Raw genomic sequence first — 22,970 nt, forward strand, 5'->3', positions numbered from 1 at the left:
ATAAATAAAATCTTTTAAAAAATCATATTTGCTAATATTACCACTGATGTTATCAGAAATATCTTTAAATATTGGAAACTAAGCAGATCTAAGTCTTTGCATCTAAGATTTTTGAGAATTCTAATTTTGTTTAAAAGCTCAGATTTTAACATCAGTAACATACTCTCAGTTATTTTCCTTGAGGTGACAGGCTCATTTTATTCATTTTTGAGGAAAAATATGCCATATACACAAGTCTAAATAACTATAATTTGTCTATCAGTTTTTCTTTCAAGCATATGATAGCATTTGATAGGAAAGCTATTTCAGCTTTTCTTCCAACCATTGTACTTTGGTATGTAGAAGAAGTGCTATATGTTGTATACTCCCCGTTTAATACTTGTATTTCTGATTCATTAAGAGTATTCTTAAGGAATGAATGTTTTGAATTTAATGTGGCTGTGGAGAATATGATGACTGCTGGTACACTTGGGTGCCTCTCGATTCATGTTAGGCACCAGAGGATTTGCCACCATTGCTTTTGTACCATCGATGCAGATGTTACGTAGTGAAAAGGGCAGATAATGTCTTGGCCTTATTATGAAAATAGTTTTGACCTCACAGACCCTTCAGGAGGTCTGTGGGCCAAATCTTGACAATTGCTATTCTCAAATACATAGAATTAGAACTCCTGCCAGACAGCAGACATTAAATTGGTAAGTGGTTTGCATAAGGTTTTTCTGGGAGGTAAACAACAATACAGGGCTATCTCAAAGTTATGGCATGTTCAGTGAGTAACCTGTGGTTTTCTTTTTATACTTAATCAGAAACTAGTCCTTTGACATAGTATTAATTCAGTTTGTTTATTTGACTACCTTGGGAATAGATATGTTTCTCTGACACAAAATTTTCAAAATTACTTTCTTTTTAAGAGAATATGGTTGTTATTTTAGGATGATGATCTGGGTATTAAGATACGGGTCAGATGCTTTTGCTGACTTATAAAGTGGTTAAATTTCTATTTAAGTTTTGGTTTCTGATCAAATATTTTTTTCAAAGGTCTTATTGAAGGTATTATATCAGTACAAGGAGAAACAATATATGGCTCCTCGAGTTTTACAACAGACATTAAATTATATTAATCAAGGAGTTTCTCATGCCCTCACCTGGAAGAATTTGAAGCCTCATATACAAGTAATAATTTTTTTTGTTTGTGTTTTTTTTGTTTTTGTTGTCATTGTTTTGTTTTGGGTTTTTTTTGTTGTTGTTGTTTTTTGGGGGGGGTTAGTAATAATTTTCTATCTGAGATGTTTTTCTGGAGAATATAATTGAAATAACATAAAGGTTGAAAAATGCTTATTTTTTACTTGTGTTTTTCTAGTTCTGTTAATTGTTTTGACGGTATAGTAGGAAAATGAGAAAATACCTTGACATAAACTTATAAGAGGTATTTTGTAAATATTCAGATTCCTTTTAATCTAAAGCTATTATCTTAAAATTTGCATTTAAATTCTTAGTGCTGGCTTATGATTATAACATTTTAGTCATGTAATTTGGAATAAACTAAGGACTTTCACCAGATTGGTTTTGAGGGTAATTAGCTTATGTATTATTTCTGTGAGTGATTTATTTGCTTTATTTAGAACTATAGGATTTGATGGAATAAAATGTCATAATGTATTTTCTCAGAATACTTAATTGCTGCCTATATGCACATATGTCTTACTTTTAATTATTTGTTACACAAAATACTATGTACCTTAATAGTTGATCTGAGAATCATTGCTAAAGTTTAGTATTAAGGTTTAAAATATATATTATCGGGGAAAAAATAAAAAAAAATATATAGATAGATATATTATTGGGTTGCTTTTGTTTCAGCACTTAACCAAAATTAAAGGTTTAAATTTAAAGACTGACCTAAGGTTACTTCCTTAACTTTTAAATTTCAGGGCATTATCCAAGATGTTATTTTTCCATTGATGTGCTATACAGATGCTGATGAAGAACTTTGGCAAGAAGACCCTTATGAATATATACGCATGAAGTTTGGTAAATTTTCACCTTCTTAGAAACAAAATATGTCAGTAGCTAAGTTTGTATATAGTATTCATAGTGGTATCTTAAGGTCTCTCCTTTGGTACTGAAAGATCTTTGTTGTTTTAATGTAATTTATCCATTTTTTAGACTTTTCGGAGTGTGTTCACTAGTTATGGCATTTAATAATGACAGTCTTCATTTTTAGCAGACACTGATAGTAGTGTTAATAAGTTGCAATTATTGGATGTACTTTTGGCACATGCTAAAACTTAGAAATTCAAGATTACACCTTAACACTAAGTGTCAAAACTATACTTTTGGATCCCATGTCAGTCATCATATGTATGGGAATTGAGAAGACATATATTGGAAGCTGGAATCACGTGGAATCTCTGCATGGAACTAAAGGATTGTAATTTGACTAATGTTGAATATTAGTCCTTCGTACCAAAATCTTTTGTATTTGTAGTAAATTGCACTATTGTAACCATATTGTGAAAATTCTCACGGTAGTTGGTTTTATATGAAAGATAATGATCCTTAAGAGAAATTAATGGATTAAAATTTAATTTGTACTGAAGAGACATGAAATTAGGCTGTTGCAAAATTATATAGGAATCTGGTTTCCTCTTTATACCTAGCGTGAACATTCAGCATAAATTTAAGGTCTTACTTTTACAGAGCATCATTTGTAAATTACTTGAAAATGTTGAAGAAATTGAAATTACTGGTTTTCGTATTAATTTTAAATTTATTCTCCAGATGTGTTTGAAGATTTCATTTCTCCTACCACTGCTGCCCAGACACTCTTGTTTACAGCTTGTAGCAAGAGGAAAGAGGTGGGTTATTTAATATAGAGAAGTTTTGCTTTAATATTTAAAATCTGTTCAGATATACACTAAGCTTTTAACGTTAGCCATGTAAGTCATTTTGTCCTTTTTTATTGTTAAGGATTGTTAGGAAATTGAATAAAGCGTTAACTTCTCTTTTTTAATCTAGGTACTGCAAAAGACAATGGGATTTTGCTACCAGATTCTTACAGAACCAAATGCTGATCCTCGAAAAAAAGATGGAGCCCTGCATATGATTGGCTCTTTAGCTGAAATACTTCTGAAGGTATTTCTTCTTTTGTGTGCAGGTAGTTTAATAACAGTTTTATTGAGATACAGTTCACATACCGTACTGTTTGCCCATTAAAGTGAGTAATTCAGTGGTTTTTATTATAGTCACAGAGTTGTACAACCATCAACCCCGAAAGAAACTATTAGCAGTTAATTTCCATTTTCTTCCAAACTTCTCAGCCCTGGGCTACCCCCAATCTACTTTTCATCTCTATGGATTTGTCCATTTTGGACATTTCATGTAAAGGGAATGCTATGTAACATGTGCTTCGTGGGAAATGGCTTTTTTCACTTGGCACAATATTTTCAAAGTTCATCCGTGTTGTGGCATATGTTAGTACTTCATTCCTTTTTGTTGCCAAATAATATTCCATTGTATCCTATACCACATTTTATTTATGCATTCATCAGTTGGTGTACACTTGCACTGTTTCCAGTTTTTGGCTGTTTTGTATACTAAAGCTGATCATTATGCACACATCTTTGTGTGGACATAATATTTTCACTTCCCTAGGGTCACATACCTAGGAGTCAAATTGCTGTCATATTTTGAGAAACTGACAGACTGTTTTCCAAAGTGGCTGTATCATTTTATATTTTTTACCAGCCCTGTATGAGGGTTCCAATTGTCTGCACCAACAATTAATACCTTTTTATTGTAGCCGTCCTAGTTGGTGTCAAACAATACCTCATTGTGGTTTTGATTTACATTTCTCTGATGAATAATGATACAGTGAATCTTTTTATGTGCATATTGGCTATTGTATATCTTCTTTGGAGAAATGTATATTCAAATCCTTTGTCTATTTTTAGCTGGGTATTTGTCCTTTCATTGTTGAATTGTTAAGAGTTCTTTGTATATTCTAAATATTAGACCTTTTTCATATATATCATTTGCAAGTATTTTGTGGGTTATCATTTCACTTTCTTGATGATGTCCTTTGAAGTACAAGTTTTGATAAGATTCTGAAATTATGTCCAGTTTATGTTTTCTTTTGCTGCTTGTGCTTAAGGTACTCCTTTTGAATGAGTTGTTTTATATTTATGTTGTAAGATAATTATGAAATAGTGTTTTTGCCTTCAAAAAATTTATCTCTAAAGAAATTTATAAACATGAATTATTCCATTCATAGCCTAGGAACATCATGCTTTTGTGACATAAATTTCTATAAAGAATGACCCTGGAATAGATTTATATTTAGGAACCTCAACCTAATTGTGCACATTGTGTCTGACTTCATAAATGCGATCTGAAATTTATTTTGCTTAAAAGTTAATAAATGGTAACCAAAGTGTAAGTGAATATTTAGTCACAATCATTTAACTCCCAGGAACCTTGTTCCATATCACCATGAGTTTGTAGATATATTTTGTTTATATTTTAGTTTTTTTATACCTGTCCACCCATCCTTCTGTTAGCTTATAAGTTAAAGACAGTGTTTATTTGTTACATGGCAGGCTGGGACTCTTTAGTGAGTTCTCCTGGCAAGTTCAGATTTTTCTGTTTTAACTTTCTATTTTTAAGTAATTTTAGACTTACAGAAAAATGGCAAAAATAGTTTTTCATTACTCTTCATCCACCTTCCCTTAATGTTAGCATCTAAGATAGCCATATTGCAATTCTCAAAATCAGGAAATTAATGTTGATAGCCTACTAGTCACTAATCTTAAGACCCCTTTCACATTGTGCAAGATTTCCCACTAATGTCCTTTATGGGCCATGATTCAGTCCAGGATCCCACATTGTATTTAGTTCCTATGTCTCAGTCTTCAGTTTTTCAGGCATATATTTTTAGATTTGATATATGCAATTCCAGGATTTCTTCTTCTTTTTTTTTAAAGATTTTACTTATTTATTTGACACAGAGAGATCACAAGTAGGCAGAGAGGCAGGCAGAGAGAGAGGAGGGGAAGCAGGCTCCCCACTGAGCAGAGAACCCGATATGGGGTTTGATCCCAGGATCCTGAGATCGTGACCTGAGCTGAAGGCAGAGGCTTTACCCGCTGAGCCACCCAGGTGCCCCTAGGATTTTTTTTTAAAAGCTTGTTACCACTTAGAAGAGACTTTAAAGATTCATGAGAATATCTCTTTTTTTCCCTTAACCATGCATTTTTTAAAACGTAAAAATTTATTTATTTATTTATTTATTTAACTTTTTTTAAAAGATTTTATTTATTTATTTGACAGAGAGATCACAAGTAGGCAGAGGGGAAGGGAAGCAGGCTCCCTGCTGAGCAGAGAGCCTGATGAGGGGCTCAGTCCCAGGACCCCGGGATTATGACCTGAGCCAAAGGCAGGGGCTTCAACCCACTGAGCCATCCAGGCGCCCCAGAAATTTTTTTTATTTTTTAAAGATTTTATTTATTTATTTGAGAGAGAGTGAGAGTGCATAAGCACAGATTGGGAGGGGGAATAAGAGAGGGAGAAGCAAACTCCCCCCTCCCCCAGCAGGACACCCAACATGGGGCACGATCCCCAGACCCTGAGATCATGACCTGAGCTGAAGGCAGATGCTTAACCAAGTGAGCCACTGAGGTACCCTGAGAATATCTTTTTAGATAACCAGATAATTACTTTGTAAGCAGGGTCTTTTCTCAAACTGTGTTGTATTCATTTAGAACTTTTTCAGTGAGGCTTTTTTCATTATAATAGTTTTATAAGGTAAGGAATAAAATTAACCACACTCCCATTACTCAAACATGATTGCTGTTAAGTTTTAGTATAAAAACTTTCTAAGCAAATGAGGTAAAAAGATTAAAGGAAAGGTATTTAGTGTTTTTTGATGGTGAAGTTTGAGAATGAGAAAATTAGACATGGATCCTGAGGTAGAAAGAATTAGAATAAATGTGTTTTGACATAGTTATTTTTAACATTTGTGTATTTGTTTGGCATTTGAGTTGATTATATTTGGAATTCTTTGAAAAATAATTGTTGTTTATATTTACAGAAAAAGATCTACAAAGATCAGATGGAGTACATGCTGCAGAATCATGTATTCCCTCTCTTCAGCAGTGAGCTAGGCTATATGAGAGCAAGGGTATGTTTTCATCCTTATTCACTTATGTATTTATGTTTTGTAATGAATGACTGTTTCTGTGGACTTTGATGTGGATCCTTTTTAATGCTCACCTTAATAAAAGCCTTATTTCCTTTCAGACCTCTGTTTCATGTAAATATTAAATGGCTGCTGTAATGTGTGCATAGTTTTTATCTGTGTCTGATAGCAGTGTCTGTCTGTGTTTTGCATTCAGACCTTGCTATCCACACAAATGTCATGCAGCCAAAGAATAATTTGGGATCATAGTACTGGTCTAGTGTTGTGTCTTTGGGCATATCTACCACTGGCCAGCCTCCAGATTCCCACACAGAACTTTTGGAATAGACATACTGTAGCTTGGGGCATTTTAAGGAGAGGATATCTATAGTAACTCACTGCATTTTTTAATAAAAGGCTTGCTGGGTCCTTCACTATTTTTGTGAAGTAAAGTTCAAAAGTGACCAGAACCTGCAAACGGCCTTAGAGCTGACAAGAAGATGTCTGATTGATGATAGGGAAATGCCCGTGAAAGTGGAAGCTGCCATTGCACTTCAGGTGTTGATCAGCAATCAAGAAAAAGGTAAAGGATTTATATCTCAAAAATAGTGCAGTGTTTTTACAAATAATTTAAAAAGGCATAATCCTAGAAACTTGACACATTTTCTTCCCCTTTATGGGAAAGTATCTATTATTTGATATATGTTATATCAGGTTTTAGGAGGTTTTGGCCAAATTTTTTTTCTCTTACAGCTAAAGAGTATATTACGCCATTCATCAGACCTGTAATGCAAGCTCTTCTTCATATAATAAGAGAAACAGAAAATGATGATCTTACCAATGTAATTCAGAAAATGATCTGCGAGTATAGTGAAGAAGTTACTCCTATTGCAGTAGAAATGACACAGCATTTGGTATGTTATTTGAACCAATCATTTATTCAGTACTTAATCTTTTATTAAGTATTTTCATAGAGCTTACTGTATATCAGGTACTGTTTTAAGCCTTATATCTGTATTTAATTCATACATTTAGCTCATTTAATTCTATATAAAGAATATATTTTTTATATATTTATATATATAAAATATATTTGTATATTTTTAATATATTCATATACTGAGAGAAAATATGAGTTCTAAAAAGAGCCATTCAGGTACCCCAGGTAGTTTTTCTTTTTTTTCTTTTTTTTTTTTTTTAAGATTTTTATTTATTTGACAGAGAGCACAAGCAGGGGGAGTGGGAGAGGGAGAAGCAGACCTCCCGCCGAGCAGGGAGCCCAATGCGGGCCTCCATCCAAGGACCCTGGGATCATGACCCCAGCCAAAGACAGATGCCTAACAACTGAACCACCCAGGCGCCCTTGTTGTTGTTTTTTTTTAATGAAATTTATAAACAGTAGTTACTCAATAGTTGGCCTTTGTTTACTATACATAGCCCCAAACTTTTGAGAATTAGCAATGTAAATTGTTTAAGGGTAATAGAAAGTATGAACATGCCCTAACAATTACCATTCATAATCCCAGTACAGTGATTTATTTGATGCAGTTTATATTTTTGCTGAGTATTGAGGTTTCAGGAATCTAGGTCTTGGTATCTGCTGTAGATTTACGCAAAAGCAGAGTTTTGTGAAAACCTGATTTTGAAATGGGGAAGGATATTTGAATAACTGTAGCAGCATTCATTAAGTATGTATATTGCATTTATAATAAGCTGGTTATTAGGACTCCATCCTCTACTTCTCAGAAGTTTGAAAACAATTTTGTGACAAAAAGACTTGATTAATATACCTATATTTGGGCATTGTCAAATGTTAGCCAATAATATTAATAAGAATATTGGTAATATTAGGCAATTTCTATGCCTTGCCTCATTTAAACCTCAAAGTATCTCTATGATAAAGTTCTCAAATGAAATGTCAGGAAACAGGTCAAGTAACTTAAGGTCACCTAGTAAGTGGTAGTACCTTCTGATTGTAGAGCCCAGACTCTTAATATTAATCAGTGGTAACATTGATTGGTTTTGCTGTCTCTGTGAGAACATTTTAAAAATTAAGTTTTAGACCAAAATGTGTTTATACTGCTATAACGGCAAGCCTAAATTATATTCTCTTGACTCTAGGCAATGACATTTAATCAGGTAATCCAGACTGGGCCAGATGAAGAAGGAAGTGATGACAAAGCAGTTACTGCTATGGGAATTCTGAATACCATCGACACACTTCTTAGTGTAGTTGAAGATCATAAAGAGGTAAAATGATTCAGTGTTATAAGGTTTTGATCCAGGTAATGATCCCAGTTTTAGGGAATTTAAAGCCGTTTTTCATCAATAGTTCTAATGCATTTTTGGAAGGCTCTGGCTTATCTAAATTCTCTGGTTATCTTTGCCATGCATCCTAACTGTTCCATCTTTTAACTAGTTCCCTTTTTTAAGGAAAAGATTGGTATCTTACAAATATTTTAGATTCTTTAGTATTAGAAGGAATAGGAAGGAGGTATTTGTATTACCATATCTTTACTTCAAGGCTTTGGATTTTGGCAGCCTCTTAGGTTACCTGTCTCAGATCCAGATCCAATAGTGTGGTGATTCCTAGGAAAACCTTCCTAGTTCCTAGTTTTCCCATTTTATTTTATTTTTTTAGGATTTTTACTTATTTATTTGACAGAGATCACAAGTAGGCAGAGAGGCAGGCAGGGGCTGGGGAGTGGGAAGCAGGCTCCCCGCTGAGCAAGGGCCTGATCCCAGGACCCTGGGATCACGACCTGAGCCGAAGGCAGAGGCCTAACCCACTGAGCCACCCAGGCTCCCTGGTTTTTTCTTTTGAAAGGGGAGGTCAGAGGAAGAGAATCTTATGCAGACTCCATGCCCAGCACAGAGCCCATTGCAGGGCTCAATCTCAAAACCCTGAGATTTATTTATTTATTTATTTATTTAAAGATTTATTTATTTATTTATTTGAGAGAAATTACAAGTGGAGGGAAGGGGCAGAGGGAGAAGCATACGGGCCTTGGTCTCAGGACTCCAGGATTATGACCTGAGCCTAAGGCAAACGTTTAACTGATTGAGCCACCCAGGCGTCTTTCTAGTTTTTATTTTTTAATTAAAAAAAATTTTTTCGGGCACCTGGGTGGCTCAGTGGGTTAAAGCCTCTGCCTTCGGCCCAGGTCATGATCTCAGGGTCCTGGGATCGAGCCCCGCATCGGGCTTTCTGCTCAGCAGGGAGCCTGCTTCCTCCTCTCTGCCTGCCTCTCTGCCTACTTGTGATCTCTGTCAAATAAATTAAAAAAAAAAAAAATTTTTTCTTAGTGATGGTAAACTACACATAACATAAAATCTACCATCTTAACCATTTTCAAAGTATAGTCGAGTGGCATTAAGTATACATTGTTGTGCTAACATTACTATCATCTTTATAGTTTTCTATTATAGTTGTCTTTTTTTTTTTAATATTTTATTTATTTGACAGACAGAGATCATAAGTAGGCAGAGAGGCAGACAGAGAGAGAGAGGAGGAAGCAGGCTCCCCAGTGAGCAGAGAGCCCAATGTGGGGCTCGATCCCAAGACCCTAGGATCATGAACTGAGCCGAAGGCAGAGACCTTAACCCACTGAGCCACCCAGGTGCCCCATTTTATGGTTGTCTTTAAAGAGAACTGTAATCATGAATTTTTAAAAATGGAGTAATTTAAGACATCCAAAAAGGATAAAGAACAGAAAACTATAACCAATACCCTTTAGCTACCACCTAAATTTATTAGATTTTAACATTTTATAGTATATCCCTTAGACTTTATTTCCATTAAGAACAATTTCAGATAGATGTAATTGAAGCCCTTGGAGGACCTCTTCCTAATCTCATTTCCCTGCTTCTTTCCCTTAGAAGTAACCAGTGTCCTGAATTTGGTGTTTATAATTCCAATGCAGATATTTATATCCATAAATCGTAATTCCATGTTATCTTCAAATTGCCTTTTGCAACCAGAGATTTTTGGTAAACTATTTATATTCTGCATTATAGTTGAAGATAGTAAGAATTCTATAGCTGTGTCTGGTTAACAAAACAGATGTTACTATATTTGAAGAGTTGAAAATGTTTTAAGTATATGTAATTGAAATGGATGTCCTGGTTCTTTATCCAGTTAGTAAATTTTATTTTGTCTCCCCTCTTCACTTTTTAAACATTCTCATGGCTTCCAGAGATTTGGGATCTGATTGAGGATCGTACTGACAGTTAAAGAGGAATTTGTGTTTTTGGTCTTGGGGTGTGGTTCACTGTAGCTAACAATTACGTGAATAGAGGTGACTTAAGAATTAGTGAGAGTGGTAAAAATAATGCCTTCTTTCAAATAATTTTTCTGTAAGCTATTGAGAGTGACTCTTCAGTTACATCAGGGCTGAGTTGATCTATATTTAAACACAAAAAGGTCTGTAATCTATCCGCAGAATGATTTGGCTCTGTATTTTCATAATTACTTATATTTTCCCAAGATACTTTACTTTTTAGGTAAACTGTGCAAGTGATTTTTTGTGTGTGTTTCATTATAATGGTATTTTACTAAATTTCAATTCCACATTAACCCATAATTTTATAATGAGTCACTTCAAACAAAGATTTAAAATGATTTCAGATACTGACTTTGTATTTTAATAAGCAGTGAATTGCATTATACATTATTTATTAATTAATTCACTGGTGTGCTACAGTTACATACACTTTTTTCTTCTCTTTTAGATAACCCAGCAGCTTGAGGGAATCTGCTTACAGGTCATTGGAACTGTTTTACAGCAGCATGTCTTAGGTATATACCTTTACTTATGCTTAGAATTTCCTGCTTTTTCATATCGGCAAGCATTGTTCTAATGACTCCATACTCTTTCAGAATTCTATGAAGAGATCTTTTCTCTAGCACATAGTTTGACGTGTCAACAAGTGTCTCCACAAATGTGGCAGTTGCTACCTCTAGTATTTGAGGTTTTTCAGCAAGATGGCTTTGATTACTTTACAGGTAAGACAAGTAAACATAGAAATACTGATGATTTCCCCGTTTTGATTTATTTTTAGTATATCACTTGAACATACGCTTTTGAATATTCTAAGGCTTCTTTATTTACAAGTCTTCACTTGTAGTTAATGCTGAGATGATAACATTGATTTCCATTATATATTTTGATTTAGTTATCCTTTTAGATTTGTTTCTTTTAACACATTTTCTCAGCATCCTGCTCCTGTCAGTCTTTTTGTACAATATATAATAATACTCCTTGCATTACACACACACTCTCTCTCTCTCTCTCTCTCTCTCTCTGTGTTACAGACCAAACAATCGCCTATTTGCTTTCTTTTTCTAAGGATATTTTTCAGAAACCGCATTTGTATTAGTAAAGATATTTGACTTATATTACTTTTTATGTTTTTAACCCATTTTTAATATTTTTATGCTTTTTGTTAATACAGATATGATGCCTCTGCTCCATAATTACGTAACAGTTGATACAGACACACTTCTCTCTGATACCAAGTATCTTGAAATGATATATAGTATGTGTAAGAAGGTAGGTCATTTTTTAGTTAATATAAGGATATATATCATGAGGCTGGTGCTGTGATAAGTATGAAATTGTGAAGAGTCACATGACACATTATAGTGAACACTATATGGGTCTGACAGAATAAGGGCTTTAAAAGTTATAAACTAGAAGACTGATTCCTACATGCCACAATAATGGCTTTGACGAGTATTTGTCTTCTGTCTGCCCTGATTTTTTTTTTTTTTTTTTTTTTTGAGATTTTATTTACTTCAGAGAGGGTGGGCACGAGTGGGGCAGAGGGAGCAACATACTTCCTGCAGAGCAGGGAGCCGGACATGGGACTCAGTCTCAGGACCCTGGAATCGTGGCCTGAGCTGCAGGCAGACACTTAACCCAACGAACCACCCAGGTTCCCCTGTCTGGCCTGACATTTTATTGAAGTTATAAATGTTTTTATGTTTAGAGTGCCTGGAGCTTACCTTGGCCTAATTCTTTGCTAGCCTTTGAATCAGAAGAAGGAAAGAACAAGAATTTATTTGAGAGATATTTGAAAGGATCAGAAATAAAGATGTTTTGTTTTAAGATTTTATTTATTTATTTGACTGAGAGAGGGAATACAAGCAGGAGAGGTGGGAGAGGGAGAAGCAGGCTTCCTGCCAAGCAGGGAGCCCAATATGGGGCTCCATCCCAGGACCCTGGGATCATGACCTGAACCAAAGGCAGACACTTGAAGACTGAGTCACCCAGGCCCCCCAAAGATGTTTTATAAAGAAAATTCTTGGAAGATACAGGTTTATGAAGGCTTTACAGTGATTATTTAGTAAATAACAAAATTGTAAAAACGAAGGGTTTACTTAAAGTCAAAAGTACTGGGGCACCTGGGTGGTTCAGTGGGTTAAAGCCTCTGCCTTTGGCTCAGGTCATGATCCCAGGGTCCTGGGATCAAGCCCCACATCGGGCTCTCTGCTCACTGGGGAGCCTGCTTCCTCCTCTCTCTCTCTGCCTGCCTCTCTGCCTACTTGTGATCTGTCAAATAAATAAATAAAAATCTTAAAAAAAAAAAAAAGTCAAAAGTACTGTGCCGTTTCTTAGAAAACAAGTAAATGTATGCCGAATGTTTTGTGTGTTGTTTTGTTTTGTTTATTAATGATTTTCTTACACAAGAGATAAGGGATACAGTTGTTGAATTGGGGTCCTTCAGTATCAAAGTCAGTATAATTGGGTTTGCATTTCTAACAGTGCTAAGAGACAGCTAGCTGTTTAACAACAGGCATTTTAGGGGCGCTTGGTTGGCTCAGTCAGTTAAGTGTCTGCCTTCAGTTCAGGACATGATCCCAGGGTCCTGGGATTGAGCCCCAAGTCGTCAGGCTCCCTGCTCAGTAAGGAGCCTGCTTTTCCCTCTGCTCCCCACTTGTGCTCTCTCTCTCTCTTGTGCGCTCACTTGCTCTCTATCTCAAATAAATAAATAAAATCGTAAAAACAAAACAAAAACATCAGGCATTTTAAAAATGATTTTGGGGGTGCCTGGGTGGCTCAGTCATTAAGTGTCTGCCATTGGCTCAGATCATGAGATTGAGCCCCGCATCAGGCTCTCTGCTCGGCAGGAGGCCTGCTTCTCCCTCTCCCACTCCCCCTGTTTGTGGTCCCTCTCTCACTGTCTCTGTCAAATAAATAAATAAAATCTTTAAAAAAAAAAAATGATTTGCTCCATGGAATTTTTAGAGGGGTTTGTCTTCATTGATATCTTTTCTTTCTGAACACCTAGTCACAAAATAATCATCTGGTGTACTATTCATTATTTATTGTCAATTATACAGTTAATGTTAATACTCTGGGAACAGTGATATCTATCTGTACCAAATCCTTTCTTTTCCAGAAGTTACTCATAACACTTGAGAGTTCTCTAAGTAGCAAGTCAAGTCCATGTTTTTTATTTCTTGTTTGAAAATAGCATTTGCCATCAACAAGCTGCTGCTTCTTCCTCCTCTCCCAGTCCAGTGACACTATTTTTATTTTATGAGACTTGTGTAAAGAAATGTCTTTCCTAGCACTGTCAGCTTATTATTATTACTTATTTTTTTGTACTTCTTTACATAGGAGCCTAATATCCCTGAGAAAGGTAGGGTGCTTTAGCTATGATGGTTGTATGAGAAGATAGTGTTTTTCAACATGCTGTAGTCCAGAATGGCACTACAAGGGAGGTGATTTGAGTATGTAGACTAAGGTGTGGGATTGCTGAGATACACCCAACCAGTAACTCCAAATCCCCACAGTTGCTTTAGATTCCTGTCTGTACAATGAATATCATAATCATTTATATTAATTAGAGTATCTTAAAAACTCCAGAGACTATTGACGGAGGACAGATATTCTCTGATTTAAAGGTTTCATGATGCTTTATTACAGGTTTTTTGTTTCTGTGTTGATCAGGTTCTTACAGGAGTTGCAGGAGAAGATGCAGAGTGTCATGCAGCAAAATTGTTAGAGGTCATTATTCTACAATGCAAAGGGCGTGGCATTGACCAGGTCAGTGAGGCTAACTATTTATGATTCCCATTTGAGGCTTCATAGAATCTTTCCCTTCACTTTTTTTTCTTTTGGGACAGTTGTGTATTTTGTGTATTATTGTTTATTACGACACTAGATAACACTTTTTAATTATTGGTTTAAAATTTAACCAGTATATAATGATCATGTGTTTAAATATGTATGAAAACATGACTGACAAGTTTTATGGCTCTTTGTTATCATGCATGGTAAGATTTATAGTTGGCTGTGAACGTATTGTTTGTCACATTCTCACTTTACAGTAAGATAGACTTCGTTGTTAAATTTCCATGATACAGTTTCCAGCTTTACTGATATATTTGAAATACAACATCATATAAGCTGAAGGTGTATGATATGAATTGATACAGATGTATATAGTGTGAAGTGATTACTACAGTAAGATTAGCCAGTAAGAATACTGTGAATCCAGCTGGCTATCGTGATGAGGCTCTGATAGCCTGATGAAGACTTGTCTTCTCTAAAGTTAGATTTCTCAGTGAGTGCCTCAATAGTAAATACTATTAGGTCATCTAATGAAGACAAAAAGAGGTTAGTTGAGGCAACAGTTAATATAGGATGGTTAGACTGCTGTCACTTAAGGTTTTGGAATATTTTGCTGTCTTTCTTTATAGTGCATTCCCTTATTTGTGGAAGCAGCTTTAGAGAGACTGACAAGAGAGGTGAAGACGAGTGAACTTCGGACAATGTGCCTGCAAGTTGCCATTGCAGCTTTGTATTATAATCCACACCTGCTTCTCAACACCTTAGAAAATCTTCGCTTCCCTAATAATGTTGAACCAGTTACAAATCATTTTATTACGCAGTGGCTTAATGATGTAGATTGTTTCTTGGGGTAAGTGACACATGTTGGATCATTGTTTATTTAACTTTGTGAGAAACTCTGCTTATTAAAAATAAAAGAAGAAAATCTTTATTTTATTTTATTTTTTAGGCTTCATGACAGAAAGATGTGTGTTCTGGGCCTTTGTGCTCTTATTGATATGGAACAAATACCACAAGTTTTAAATCAGGTTTCTGGACAGATTTTGCCAGCTTTTATCCTTTTATTTAATGGATTAAAAAGAGCATATGCCTGCCATGCAGAACACGAGAATGATAGTGATGATGATGATGAAGCTGAAGATGATGATGAAACTGGTAAGGGATTTGTGGTGGAAGAAGCCAAACTTACCTAGTTAGAAATCAGTGGACTTTTTTTTTTTTTGACCCTTCTAAAGAAATGTGGAATCATACCCAAATGCTTTCATGTTTGTTCATTCCTAGAGAGATTACCTTATCTTCCTATTAGAGGATAAGGTCTGTGAAGGCAGGAACTTGGGCTAGGTCTCCTGACATGTAAAGCAGTTCTAGCCATTTATGGTTTTTGCTGTTGGCAAACATCTGTCATTTATTAGTGCTAAAACCTGAGTATACCTGCACCATAAAACTAATTTGATTAGACGTTGGCTAATATATTCCTTCTTCTAGACACCAGACTACAAGAGTATAAATTTATACAAGAGTATAAATTGATAGAATGTTGGTTAAGAGAAATTATTGTAATGGTTTCAGAATAAGATAGGTATTGCCATTTTTGTCTTTTATCATTCACCAACTTGGCCTTTTAAATAAAAACTCACAAAAAGTGTTCTATGGATATAACATAAACTATATTATTTTAGGGGCCCCTGGGTGGCTTAGTGGTTTAAGCCACTGCCTTCAGCTCAGGTCATGATCTCAGGGTCCTGGGATCGAGCCTCGAGTCAGGCTCTCTGCTCAGCAGGGGGCCTGCTTCCCCCTGTCTCTCTGCCTGCCTCTCTGCCTACTTGTGATCTCTCTCTGTGTTAAAGGAATAAATAAAATCTTATAAAAAAAACCAACTATATTATTTTACTCTCGGTGTTTGGTTTGGTATATACCATAAGGCCCAGAGCACAAGTGCTGAATCTCATATTATGTAATCCTTTTTCAAACCTCTGGTATTAGGAATTGTGGTTGGGTTTCTTGGATTTCTATGATATTTTTTATTCTATTTATTCCCAAATATTGTATTTATTTAACTGTTTATTTGAAAGAGAGCATGAGAGCAGGAGTAGGAGGAGTAAAAGGTAGGGCAGAAGGAATCTCAAACAGATTTTATGCTCAGCGAACCCCAGCTTGGATCTTGATCTCATGACCTGAGCCGATCATGACCTGAGCCAAAACCAAGAGTCAGATGTTAACTAACTGCACCAACTAGGTGCTCCGCAGAATATTGTATTTAAACACCAGTTTCTGGAACTTGAATTTATTTAGTTGTGATTTGTAATTTACTAACTGTGATCACTGTCAGTTTGTTGAGTAAGAGAATACTTCATTGTTAACAAATGTACCTATTTATGACTTACAGAGGAACTGGGGAGTGATGAAGATGATATTGATGAAGATGGGCAAGAATATTTGGAGATTTTGGCTAAGCAAGCAGGTGAGGATGGAGATGATGAAGATTGGGAAGAGGATGATGCTGAGGAGACTGCTCTGGAAGGCTATTCCACAATCATCGATGATGAAGATAACCCTGTTGATGAGTATCAGATATTTAAAGCTATATTTCAAAGTAAGTCGACTTATGTAAGATATGTAATTCAGATAGCTCTGTATGATCCATTTCTCTGCACTTGTCTGTTCTTATTTGTGTCTGTCACTTAAAGAAGGGATTTTAGGTATATCAAACCCAAACTTGACTTGATTGATTGAGGGGATTGGTAGCTGAAGTATCCAAAGTTACTATGGTTGCCATAGAGTTGTAGAGCATTTCCTCATTTTATTATTTTACTTCTATTTAAGTTATCATATTGAAACATGCACATTATAGGAAAGTAGTACATTTCAAAATTTATACAATGACAATTCCTCTTTCCCACTTCTGATTTCTCTTTCAGCTTTCTCCAGAAGTATGCACTCTTGTATCTGTTTGTTGTGTGTTTATGTATGTGTATCTTTCTTTTCCCCTCCAGCTAAAACCACAATTAACTTTCTGAGAAGTTGACCATTTTTAATATTAATGGTCTTAGAATCCCTTTTTTTCCTGTAATACATTGTATGTGCCTTTGCCATCCTTTACGTGGACTTCAACAAAATATAACATCTCTGTTCTGTCCAACTTAAGAAATTAAAATTGGCATTATATTTGAAACACCCTTTTCTCCACAGAGTTATAACTCTACTATCATTCCTATGTATTATGAGAACTTTGATGTGTAATAAATTCTCTGATAACCAAGGCATTAGTCTTCCAAACCCACGACAAACCCAATTATGATGCAAGGTACAGAAACACAAAGGAATGGTTTCTGAGCTACATGGCAGGCATCAAGAATTGATTGGGTGCCATGAATTACTGGCTTGTTTTTGTCTGTGACTTTGTATTTTATATATTATATACATGATTTATTTGCTGGAAATACGAAGTATGATAATGAGTAGATTTTTTTGTAGCATAAAGCCAAACCAGAATTTTTTTTTCCCCTTTATCTTTTGTTTCACAAATAACTTAAAATAACTTAAATTACTTCTGGGAAAATATAAAGTAGATCAGAATTTCAGAACTGGAGGTGAAGTAGAAGGAACATATTATAAAGGAAATGCCAGGCCTTTCATATTATTGCCCTTTTCCCCCTTGTTTTTGTTTTTGTTTTTGTTTTTGTTTTGATAGCTATACAAAATCGTAATCCTGTGTGGTATCAGGCTTTGACTCACGGTCTTAATGAAGAACAAAGAAAACAGTTACAGGATATAGCAACTCTGGCTGATCAAAGAAGAGCAGCCCATGGTATGTCAATTGACCGCAACCCCTCTCTAATGCAATTGATGACTTAATACAGCTTTAACATTTTATATTAAATGATTTAAAATTGTATAAGTCTACAGTTGTTGCAGGTTATAGGAATTAGGAAAGAATGAAATGTAGAAATGAGTTTTGTTTTTGGCCATAGTTGACTGGTTTTAAGTGTAATTTCAGTGTGCAATGGCTTTGATAAAGTTGCTCAAGCTCTTGGTGATGGCTTGATAGTAGAAAATTCTATTAAAAGTACAAAAAAAATTTAGGTTATGAAAACTGCATTTTCTTAGAAATATTAAAGAAATCCCAGACATCATGACATCTTACCATCTTTAAACATTTCAGTATGCATTTCAGGAAAGGACATTTTAGATAATACACAGCCTAACAATTTTCTGTAGGCCTTAATACTATTAGTCAAATTAGTATTCAAAAAAGTATCCTCCTTACAAGGAAGGCACAAATTTCTAAGGTATTTTATATTTAGATTCATTAGCTGTTCTTCCCTTTGTTGAAGACTGAGTTCTGATTCAGTATTTGACTCAGAAGGGTGTATTTAAAGATTTCTTTTTACCATCAGGAAGTGAAAGTTGGCTAAGAAGTCTACTGCATATAACATGAGGGTTTATCTTCTCTATAATGTACGTCTTCCCCTCTCTTACTCCTATACAAGAGAAGGAGGGAGAGGACAACTTTGGAACTTTCTGTTTATTAAGTGGGTTAAGCTTTTGTTAATGTCTTATCAATTCCTTCTGTTCTCCAAAGTAGTAAAGATGATTAAATACTCTTTTAAACTTTCATTTACTTGTTTTTTTAGAATCCAAAATGATTGAGAAGCATGGAGGATACAAATTCAGTGCTCCAGTTGTGCCAAGTTCTTTCAATTTTGGAGGCCCGGCACCAGGGATGAATTGAGTTATCACTTTCTTTCCTGCTGTGTGATTGTAGTGAAGAGCTTGTGTTCCTCCTAGTAGCGGTTCCAGAACTGGTTCATGTTATCTACTCTAAACTAATTGATCAATAGATGGACAAAAAAACCCAGGCGGTGGGACCTGATCATGCAACTTGGCACTGAAAAAGAAACCAGAGGGATTTTGGGGGGAGGGTGGTAATTTGGGGGTGGTATTTTCTTTATTTTTTGAAGAAAGTAAGATTCTGACTGAAAGTTCAAGTGACACTGTGGAAATCTGAAATGAGGGGATGTCATGAAGGCAGCTTTTCTTTTTCTGAGGAAAAAATAGGCATGGGCTACAGGACTACTTAAAATGTCTCATTTACAGTATAAGCTCAAAGGTAGATGTAATTTTTACACCTATGAGTATTTGTCCGATTTTGTCTCTTCCTCACCATTGGGTATCTATTCTTTATATGTAAATAAGATAAGGTAATCGATAGCCTTATTCAATCTTCATCATTTTCATTCATCAAAGATTGTTCCTATGTAGATTATTGGACATTTATTGTAGCACTACATAACTGATTAAAAAAAAAATCTGTAAATGAATTAGCACTTTCATATTGAAACAAGCCTGCTAGCCTATGTATAAAATAGCAAAATGTTTGCTGTTTATAAAAAGAAGGGATGTAATGGGGTGGGGGGCAGGGTAATTTCAAGTTATTAATTTAAAAATGAAATAGCAATTTTGTACCTGGTGACTTTGTGGTGCACTCACCTCTGATAGTGACTTGAATTCGGTATGTTAAAAGGGGTTAGTGATATTTCATTGCTGCTAAAAATGGCAACTCCCTCTGTGTCCTGTTTTTTCTTAAAGCTCTCAGTGTACAAGTGGAGACTTGGATACAAGACCTTACTGTATCAAATAAGAAAGGTGATATTTGAAGCATGTAAATTGGATATAAAGTTCTACTCTTAAAGAGTTGATCAAAGAGTATGGCTAAACATCTATATATGCAATCTATTAAAAGAACTTAATTCGGCTATTATGTCTTGATTTGATTGCATTTTTTTCCTAATTATAAAACTTTTCCCTCATTGGCCTGTTTTTATTCTTTACCTGGAACAGTGCAAAATGCACACTTTTAAAATTTAACACCTGCTCATATTCCCCTACCCCCTTCTTCCTTACCCCTCTTGTTGATTGTGGTATCTTCTCTTAAATAGCTAGGCTGAAGGCACACGGTTCCCTCCAAAAACCACTATTGATACCACTGCAAAAACAAGCCAGCAACAAAGACAATGTGGAGAGGTTGGCTTGCTTCCCTCTCTCCTAACTGCATGTTGAAAAATAAGCCTTTATTGATCTTAAACATCTGTCAGATGAGTCATACATTGGGTTATTTTTTTATATACACGTATACACACAATATTTCAAATTGAAAGCAACATCTCAATGGATTCAAAACTATTAAATGCTGTTGTCTATAACAGACTAGGAAATTTATAACTGTAAAAATGAAACAAATGCACATATTGATATTTAAAATGCATAATGAAGAAAACCCATTGGTGTTGTGTTTTTCTTGTATGCCAATAATTAAGCCACTACTGTTGGCACTGTTTGGTTTTCTATTTTAACACTGAAGGAGTGAAAGTATTTCCTATATTTATGAATTTACTATGAAAATCTTGGCAAAAAAACAAACAAAAAAATTGTCTGTCTAAAATGTGTGGGTGAAAACTGTTAATCAAGTGTGTTTCTACTTTTTTTCCCCCAAGTTGGACAACATCTGTATACCCTAGGTTGCTTAAGGGGATTTCACTATTATATAAAATCAATAAAATTAAAATGGAGTAGTTGTATATATGCAACATTGTGTACAGAGGGGATATATTGAATAGTATTAAACATTTTCGTCTTCCTTTACCTTTTATCCCTTAATATCTAGTCTACTTTTTTAAACTTCAGACTTCAGTGCTCTTTGAATTGATAATTCCAATTTTCACATTGTTATTGGAAAACCATATCTAATAAAGGTTTTAGTTATTCCCATGCACAGTATGAAAATTCTCATTTGCTGAGCTTTTATTCTAAGAAAATGTACTGGTATGTCTTTGAGAAAAGTTTTATTGTCTCCTCTGTCATACAATCCAAACTAATCTCCATTTATAGATTGTAATTGAAATTAAAGACCTTTAAATTATATTAAATAGTTCTCAAGTATTAGTTTCTAATGTATCAAATATATATATCAGTTATTTACAGTATTCCCTTAAATTTAACATCAAATTATAGTTTCTTACAGATTATGCACCTTGATATTTGTCAGTGCTTCTGAATAAGGGTGTAGGACTTTGGATGAGTATTTACAGACTTGTAATGAGTTGCATGTAGATATTATTTAATATACAGTCTTTCCCACAGTTTCACTAACCTGTAACTTATTTAATTTATAGAAGTTAATTCTGATTTTGTTTGGGTTTCAATTTTTGTTTTGTCAAATGACTGACAGCGTAGAATCTTCACTTTTTGTTAAACTTAAGCCGTCTATTTTTTTTCCAAAAGCTATTCGTTGATCACTATTAAAGGAAGTTATTAATCTGTTTCTCTCCAGGTAATAAAATGGTGATTGCTAAGCTACACACCTTATCAAGATAGTGACTGCTGTGCTCTCCTCTGGAAGAGACCAGAGTGTAGAGCTGGGGTGGCCAGACCACAGCCTTACGATTGTATGCTTCTGTTCAGCCCTAGATGTAGGCCCTGAAGCAAGCATGAAGAAAAAGTCATTAAGAACTGTATTAATATGACTAAACCATGTCTTTGGGAAGATCTAACACAATGCCTTAAGCATAGTAGGCGCTCCATAAGTGTTTGTAAAATGAATGGCCTAAAATTACATTAAAACATCCATCACAAGAATGTCAGTTCTGTTCTATATCATTTAAGATTTGGTGAAGATATCTGTGACTTTTTTTTTTTTTTTTTAAGCATTCCTGAATTCTGCGTTTTACCTTTGATGAGGTTGGCCACTCTTGTAGGAGCACTTTGCTGAATGTGGTTCTTAAAAAGGGAAACTAGGTGTTTAGCTAGAAATCCAGGATTTTATTAATATGTAAGGAAAACATGTCTTTTAAATAACTTTTTTGTGAAGGAACAGACACACACCCACGTTTGTTTGTTTTCGATTTTATTTATTTTGACAGAGATCACAAGTAGGCAGAGAGGCAGGAAGAGAGAGAGGGGGAAGCAGGCTCTCCGCTGAGCAGAGCCTGATGCGGAGCTTTATCCTAGGATCGTGCCCTGAGCGGTAGGCAGAGGCTTAACCCACTGGGCCACCCAGGCACCCTTCCAGGTTTTTTAAAGCATAGGTGACCTTTTATGTATGTCTGGATTCTGCTTTCATGTATAGATTGAAATTTTGTCAGTTATACTCAGTTTGGATCCTGTATTTAAATGCTTCCCAACTGAGTCTTAAAGATTTTTTTTTAAAAATCCTTTAATAAACTCAAACTAGAAGTACAAGGGAACTCCTCAAAACTGAAAAACGGCATTACCAAAAGCCTAAAGCTAATGGCTGTAATGAGAAACTAAAATTTTACCTGGCGCTGCGATCAAGAACCAGACAAGCAGGTTCCCTGTTGCCACTTATATATAGCATTGTACATATAAGACTAGCCAGGGCAATTAGGCAAGAAAAAATAAAAAGCATCCTATTAGATTAGAAAGCAAGAAGTGAAACTGGCATGATCTTGTAGAAAGCTTACAGGAATCCTCACAAAAAAGCTGACATCATCATGGTTGCAAGACACAGGATTAATATTAAAAAATCAATTGTACTGAAACACCAGTGAAATTAAGGAAATTTTTACAACCCATCAAAATTTTTAGCAAAACTGAAAAACCTGTGAAAACTATAAACACTTGAGAGAAGAACTAAATAGGTGGGAAGATGTCCTATATGCATGAATTGGAAGACAGTATCAGGAAGATGCCAGTCC

General features: G+C 35.0%; 1 protein-coding gene and 1 non-coding gene across 2 annotated transcripts in view; both read left to right on the forward strand.

Moving 5' to 3' along the window:
- The window catches only part of IPO7 (importin 7), a 56,129-nt gene extending 35,090 nt beyond the window's left edge, over window positions 1–21,039 (forward strand). The window contains exons 9-25 of the mRNA XM_032853442.1: window positions 1,039–1,173; window positions 1,932–2,031; window positions 2,782–2,858; window positions 3,019–3,135; window positions 6,089–6,178; window positions 6,593–6,758; window positions 6,929–7,089; window positions 8,297–8,425; window positions 10,907–10,973; window positions 11,055–11,180; window positions 11,630–11,727; window positions 14,134–14,229; window positions 14,886–15,106; window positions 15,206–15,411; window positions 16,643–16,849; window positions 17,948–18,064; window positions 18,891–21,039. Of these exons, the coding sequence (XP_032709333.1) occupies window positions 1,039–1,173; window positions 1,932–2,031; window positions 2,782–2,858; window positions 3,019–3,135; window positions 6,089–6,178; window positions 6,593–6,758; window positions 6,929–7,089; window positions 8,297–8,425; window positions 10,907–10,973; window positions 11,055–11,180; window positions 11,630–11,727; window positions 14,134–14,229; window positions 14,886–15,106; window positions 15,206–15,411; window positions 16,643–16,849; window positions 17,948–18,064; window positions 18,891–18,988 (2,211 nt within the window). The 3' untranslated portion in view covers window positions 18,989–21,039. The remainder of the gene's footprint in view (window positions 1–1,038; window positions 1,174–1,931; window positions 2,032–2,781; window positions 2,859–3,018; window positions 3,136–6,088; window positions 6,179–6,592; window positions 6,759–6,928; window positions 7,090–8,296; window positions 8,426–10,906; window positions 10,974–11,054; window positions 11,181–11,629; window positions 11,728–14,133; window positions 14,230–14,885; window positions 15,107–15,205; window positions 15,412–16,642; window positions 16,850–17,947; window positions 18,065–18,890) is intronic.
- On the forward strand, window positions 6,328–6,511 carry LOC116865481. The gene has a single exon (XR_004382207.1). It is a non-coding gene; the product is annotated as a small nucleolar RNA SNORA23 (small nucleolar RNA).
- Window positions 21,040–22,970: the final 1,931 nt, after the last annotated feature.

The sequence above is a fragment of the Lontra canadensis genome, unplaced genomic scaffold, assembly GCF_010015895.1.
Source record: "Lontra canadensis isolate GAN:19392208 unplaced genomic scaffold, GSC_riverotter_1.0 scaffold7, whole genome shotgun sequence".
Classification (NCBI taxonomy): domain Eukaryota; kingdom Metazoa; phylum Chordata; class Mammalia; order Carnivora; family Mustelidae; genus Lontra; species Lontra canadensis.